The sequence below is a fragment of the Arachis duranensis genome, chromosome 8 (genome assembly GCF_000817695.3).
Source record: "Arachis duranensis cultivar V14167 chromosome 8, aradu.V14167.gnm2.J7QH, whole genome shotgun sequence".
Lineage (NCBI taxonomy): Eukaryota > Viridiplantae > Streptophyta > Magnoliopsida > Fabales > Fabaceae > Arachis > Arachis duranensis.
In genome coordinates, this window is record NC_029779.3 from 44,874,199 (window position 1) to 44,880,941 (window position 6,743).

Sequence of the window (6,743 nt, forward strand, 5' to 3'; positions counted from 1 at the left end):
CGGTTTGTGACGGACCGCCCGGGTTTAAACGGTTTGCTTCCTTCTTCGGTCTAAAGTTAAAACCGAACCGGCCGGACCACCGGTTCACCGGTTTTCCGGTCGAACCGGCCGGTCCGGTCCGGTTCTTACAACTATGAAAATAAATGTTTGCAACGCAAAAGAATCTTGAAATAAAATAGTTATTTTGATATTATACCTAATATCACATTTTATTGAACATATACATCACACACAAAAATGTCAAACATTTTCATTACAGGAACAACGGCTTAATAACTTCACAATTTTATTGCAATTTACTTTTGTGTTTTAATCTATTTTTTTATTGAAGTTATAATTTGTAAAGTAAATTATTGAATTTTATTATTTTATTATAAAATTTTATTGGTACTAAAAGATTTAAGTAGTGGGCAGTTTTATCTATATAAAAGTCTTTATCAAGAGAAGAGGGATAATGAATGGCATATTTTGAACTTAAAAATTGAACAACAAATCCTCCAAAATATGTAATACTACAGAACAACAAAGTCTAATCTTGCCCATTTTTTTGTGTATATCATCATGCTAAAATACACTAGACATAAAAATGCTTATTATATGAGCAACGAATTACCTACTTTATTATAATATATGTATGATAAAATAATTTAAATATAACATGTTTGTTCTTACAATGCAGAAGTTATATATCTATATATGTTAGAGAAATGCAGGACGTGCGTCCAAACATTTTTTGAACTAAATATTTAACTAATTTGCATGTTTTCTTTTTTTTTGTTAGTATGATTGTTGTCATCCTACTGATATTCTTTTTTTTCTCCTATACATACATTAATTTTGGTATAAAACACAAAAATTTAGTATATAACATACAAATTTTTAAAAAATTACATGTCTAAGATATTAACATCTGTATACAGCACACAAATCTTAGTATACAATATAAAATTTTTAAAGATCACATATCCAAAACATCTACACTTAGTGCATGTTTGGGCGCCATTATTTTGTTAAAAAAAGATCTTTTTTCAATGAAAAAAGATCTTTTTTTATTTTTTAACGTGTTTGGCAAATTTCTAGTAGTAAAAATAAAAACACTAGTAAAATCAAAAAAAATCTTTTTTGAGAAGCTGTAATTTACATCTTTTTTTAAAAGATCTTTTTTCCTTAAAAAAAAGATGTTTTTCATGTAATAAATAAATAAAAAAGTACTTTTATATTGTTATACCCAAACATAATTGATAGATAAAAAGACCTTTTTACATGAGATATCCAAACATAAAATTACTTTTACTTCTCTATAAGATCTTTTAAAATAAGATAACTCAAAAAAAGATCTTTTCTTAGAAGCTCACCCAAACAACCCCATACTCCTTCCTCCTACTGGTAGCAGCTTCCTGCCCTAACTTACACCCACACAAACTCTCTCTCTCTCACTTTCCAGAGACAGACAGAGAGTGCAACCCAATGAATCCGCTAACCCTAGTGAAGCGCATTCAGAGCATCAACTCCAAAGAAGCCTCTCTCGGAATCGGCGAAGATGCTTCCTGGCACGCCAAATACAAAGAATCCGCTTACGTCTTCGTCGGCGGCATCCCCTTCGACCTCACCGAGGGCGACCTCCTCGCCGTTTTTGCTCAGTTAATCATTCCCTTTACGCTTTCATTTTTTACCTTTTTTCCCCTTGTTAATTTCAATTTTAATGTTCATTTGTATTTGGTTAAACTCAGGTATGGGGAAGTTGTGGATGTTAATCTCGTTAGGGATAAAGGTACCGGAAAATCCAAGGGTTTTGCCTTCCTTGCTTATGAAGATCAAAGGAGCACTAATCTTGCTGTTGGTGAGACTTTACATTTTCAATTTTTATATTTTTGCACAAAAAATCACTTAGATTTTATCATGAGTTTTATCTATCAAGGTAGCTCATGCTGTTACATAATGAAAAGAAAAGAATAGAAAGGCTTAGACGTTGTTATTGTTGTTTTTGATGGTGTGTCTGTTTACAGTTTTTTGTGTTCTCTGTCTCAGATAATCTGAATGGAGCGCAGATTTTGGGTAGAATTATTAGGGTGGATCATGTTGATAAGTATAAGAAAAAGGAAGAGGAAGATGAAGAGACCGAGCGCCAGAAGAGGGAGGCCCGAGGTGTCTGTAGAGCTTTCCAAAGAGGGGAATGTACTCGCGGCGCTTTTTGCAAATTTTCTCATGATGAGCAAGTAAGTTCAACCATTATATTATGCTACAATGCACCCGGTTTTATTATGCATATTAATCCGATAGTTCTAAGTAAAGAGGAATCTATAAGGACCACGAATGTTTAATGGTTTTAATTAGAAATACGATTTATGATAGCATACTAGGATGTTATATAATCCATAACCAACCCCACCTAGTGGGACAAGACATAGTAATTGTTATTTAGTTCATGTATTGGGATTAATTTGTGAAAAATGAAACTTATAATTAAATATTTTGGAATGATACCCCAGTGAAGAGAGCACAACACCGAAGAGTCTTATTGTACCTTCTATTACCAAAAACTTAACCTGATAATTTCTAGGAATATGCTTCAGTAACAGGAACATCAATGGCCATGTTAAGCAAATCTTCTAAGTTCTAAGCAGACCAGTGCACAATGTTGGTCAAAGAAGTTGCACAGATAATTTAAAAACTGTGACTGAAGCCTTGAACAAAATTTAGCTATTGCCTATATTCTGATTATTGATATATACCTTAAATGAGAAATTTGTTTTCGTTGTAATTAAGTTCTATTTTGCAATTTTTTGGGGGTTGGTTCAACTTGGTTTATCTGAACATCAATTTTTCCAAATAGTTCTTGTGTTGTTGATGTAAAATTACCAGCAATGGGATCTTAAAGAATGAATAAGTTAATTGGGTAACTTTTTCTTTGTTTATATAGTGGAATTCACTCATTTTCTTACCTTGTTTTCTCTACTTTCATTATTTACTTACTCTTCACTTTTGCTTTGCATACAATTGGGCTTTTGAAGTTGTTTATGGTATAAATGACGATTTTGAAGCTGTCCTGTTACAATTTGATATGTTTGAGTGATTGGTTGTCTTTGTTGTCGTTATTGGTTTATCCAGAGAGCTGCAAACACTGGTTGGGGTCAACGTGAGGATGACACCCCAAAATGGGGTCATGACAAATTCCAGGGTCCCAAAAAGGAGAGACAATCTGGCAACAACCAATTAAATCGTATTCCTGAAAGTAGAGATAGAGATTCACGCCCCAGATCCCATGACAATGAGAAAGGATCTGACAGCCAACCCAAGAGAAGTGAAAGAAGAGAGGAGATGTGGAGGCGGCATGATGATGATCAGGGGAGAGAAAATAACAGTAGAAGGGATGAAAAGAGATTTAAAAGGCATGAAGATGAGGATAAACTTGAAGGAAGAGATTATAACAGTAGAAGAGATGAAAAAAGATCAAGAAGGCATGAAGACGATGAGTCTGAACATAGGTCTAGAGAAGATCGATTTAGGAGAGAGAGGAAAAGATTTAGAAGGAGTGGTTTTGATGATATGGAACCTGAACCTAGAGATCATTGTAGAAGGGAAGACCAGAGGTCGACAAGACCAGATGATGTTGAGTTTGATCACAAGTCTAGGGATTCTAATGCAAGGGAGGATAACAGACCCAGGAAGCAAGATGACAATGAGTTTCCAGGTCAGCCAAGAGAATCAAGAAAGTACAATGATGATGATTTTGCTGGTAACAGGGAAGAAAGGAGATCAAGAAAGCACGATGAAGAAGATTATGCACCACGGTCAAGAGAAGACTATGACAAGAAGCGGGAAAACAGATCGTATAGAAACGATTCTGATCGATCGGACCCAAAAGGAAGAAATGATTTTGATAGGAGAGACGAGAAGAGGTCAAGAAGGTAAAAGCGATTTGAGGCATGGGATATGGGCACCACAGTCCATTGTTACGAGGAGAAATGAGTATATTGGTGTGTTAAACATCATCTGATAAATCGAAATTTGTTTCAGTGCTTATAATATTTCCACGGTTACTTTGTTTGTCACATGATTACTCCCTCTATGCTGTTAGCGCCGTGATGAATTTCCTTTGGATGTGGTGAGTTTTGATAAATATTGTGTTTGGTTCAATCAGCTCCATCTATCAATGCTAATGCATAATGAATATTTACATATATGGTTTACATCTGTTACTCATGCTATCATATTTTAAATTTCTCTACAGGCTTGAAAATAGTGAAGGCAAAGCTGTTATTTTTATTAACTTCGGTCTCTCTGACTTTGGTAATTGGTACTGAGTTCATTTATTGCTGAGTCTTCATCAATGGAGTAAAAAAATCACTCATTTGGTTAGCAAAATATCTGCAATATTAACAATCATACTTAAGACATTTTCAGGTAACTTAGGGCTTAGATCTTTTACCATAAAGGGCTAAAATTGAAAAGCAATATAAAACAATCATACTTAAGACATTTTCAGGTAACTTAGGGCTTAGATCTTTTACCATAAAGGGCTAAAATTGAAAAGCAATATAGAATTGATAGAATAATAGTAGTAGTTACTCAAATAAAATCTTGATCAACAAACTACTACAACAATTTTCAACTCATTTCACTAAAGAATGGCTTAGACAGGCCATAGCCATTTAAATAATTTAGCTTCGTATGTTGATTATAAGAAAGCACCAACATCAAATACAACAACAGCTATTGCCCATTACTTGCTGCCTTTCATATTATTAATAAGTTCTCCCAGCGATGTGAAAGAAGACCCACCTTTAAGGACAGCTTTTCTAGCCATATTTTTCATCTCTTTCACCTTCTTATGCACCACATTATCTCTGTCCATCAATTTTTTCAACCCATTTTCTATCTCATCTGCCATTATAACATCACTACCAGTCCTATAATCCAGTCTCATCTCCACTGCTAACCCAAATTCTTTAACCATCCGAAAAGCATTCAACTGTTGTTCCGCATAGATAGGCCATGTCAATATCGGCACCCCAAACCATAAGCTCTCCAAAATAGAGTTCCACCCGCAATGCGACACAAAGCCACCAATGGCCTTATGAGCAAGAACCTCCACCTGTGGTGCCCAACCACATATCATTCCTCTGCCTTCCATCCATTCCAAAAACCCTTCTGGTAAGGTTCTATCTGTATTGTCCGAGTTTGGCGGCAAGCACATAGCCCACAAGAACCTAATTCCACTGTGCTGAAGCGCCGTCGCTATTTCTCTTGTTTGAGAGGGACCAAAGCTTCCCATGCTCCCAAAACATAGAAACACAACAGAAGAATCTGGCTGCTCATCAAGCCATTTCAATATCTTGTCATGCTGCATTTGGTCTAACTTCGGATTCGGATGACCTTTGATATCAATCAAAGGACCAACAGCATAGATAGGAGTTGTTTTTACATCAGACAGCGCATCAATAGCATGCTTTTCTACCTCATAAAAAGAATTAACAATGATCCCTTTGGTGTCTTTGAACCTCTGAGCAAGCTTATAATATGCAGCATATCCATCTCTATTAAATGCAGGACTAGGTAAAACATTTGAAGGAACTGGACTAGATATACCTGGAATCAACAAATCAGTATCAGAATCGGTGAACGGATCATCGATTTTGCGTTCGAGGAGAGCAACATTGAGAGCAGTAAACCCAACATTTGATGTCATGAACATGTAAGAAGGGACACCAAGTTCTTTTGCCACATCAACCATGGGCAAACAGAAGTAATCCATGACCAACCCAATAACAGGGTTTGAATCAGAGTCATGATAAGATGACAACATCTTTTGTATAGTGTTCTTCACATGGGGTTTGAGGCTCTCCATGAAGACTAAGATGTAGTGTTCTACTGATTTCATTAGAACCTCCTGCGGTGGCGGCTCTACTTCAGGGATATCAATGAGTTTGATAGACTAAGATGTAGTGTTCTACTGATTTCATTAGAACCTCCTGCGGTGGCGGCTCTACTTCAGGGATATCAATGAGTTTGATTTGAGGCCATGAGGATACAACCGATTGGATGTGTGAATCTGCACAGGGAGCGAATGGGAACTTGATGTAGAGGATTGTGATAGAGAGGTCATTGTCATAGTTGATTAAGATCTTTGCAAGTTCAAGAGCTGAAACTAAATGGCCAAATCCTGGAGTGGGAAGGAAGATCAACTCTGCTCTAAGGTTATCCTAGGAGGTTTACTCACGGAAGGTCACCAAATTTTATCTAAATACATTAAATAGAAATAAGAAAATAGATTATATGTATTAAAATTATTGTTTATATGATAAAGAGTCATGCTATTTATAAAAATATTTTAAATTAATTTCATAAATATTTAACTGTCGATTACTAACTCTCAACTATTTATTATATTCTAACATAACTATTTATTATTGTTCTAATAGATGAAAAATATTAAGAACTCCTAGTTTTGAGAAATTAGATAAAAGAGATGAGAGGACAATGACTTAATAAAAAAAGTTTCATTATCCTAGTTTGAACCTTTTGAGGGACCACGTGACAGTCAACTTCTAAGTATTTAATTTGTTCATAAAAAATAGGATTTAATGCGATGTATAGAGCACTCTAATTATCGCGGAAAAGAATAGGAGTGCGATCAATTGAAATTTAAAGAAAATGCAGTATATTAATCAACCATTGGAGTCATAGGTGGTGTTTGCAAGAGTCCTATATTCTCTTCCGTAGAATAGGTAGGGAAAAAAGAA

The 6,743-nt window shown here is 35.2% G+C and overlaps 2 protein-coding genes across 2 annotated transcripts; one reads left to right on the forward strand and one right to left on the reverse strand.

Annotated features, from left to right (window-relative positions):
• Positions 1 to 1,369: 1,369 nt before the first annotated feature.
• LOC107463241 (zinc finger CCCH domain-containing protein 25) lies at positions 1,370 to 4,190 on the forward strand. The gene is made up of 4 exons (XM_016082003.3): positions 1,370 to 1,640; positions 1,731 to 1,840; positions 2,029 to 2,216; positions 3,109 to 4,190. The coding sequence occupies exons 1-4, from the start codon at positions 1,468 to 1,470 to the stop codon at positions 3,910 to 3,912; spliced, it is 1,275 nt and encodes a 424-aa protein (XP_015937489.1). The 5' UTR covers positions 1,370 to 1,467; the 3' UTR covers positions 3,913 to 4,190.
• A 331-nt stretch (positions 4,191 to 4,521) lies between these two features.
• On the reverse strand, positions 4,522 to 5,926 carry LOC107463242 (UDP-glycosyltransferase 71K1). The gene has a single exon (XM_016082004.3). The coding sequence runs from the start codon at positions 5,879 to 5,881 to the stop codon at positions 4,724 to 4,726; it is 1,158 nt and encodes a 385-aa protein (XP_015937490.1). The 5' UTR covers positions 5,882 to 5,926; the 3' UTR covers positions 4,522 to 4,723.
• Between the last annotated feature and the right edge of the window lie 817 nt (positions 5,927 to 6,743).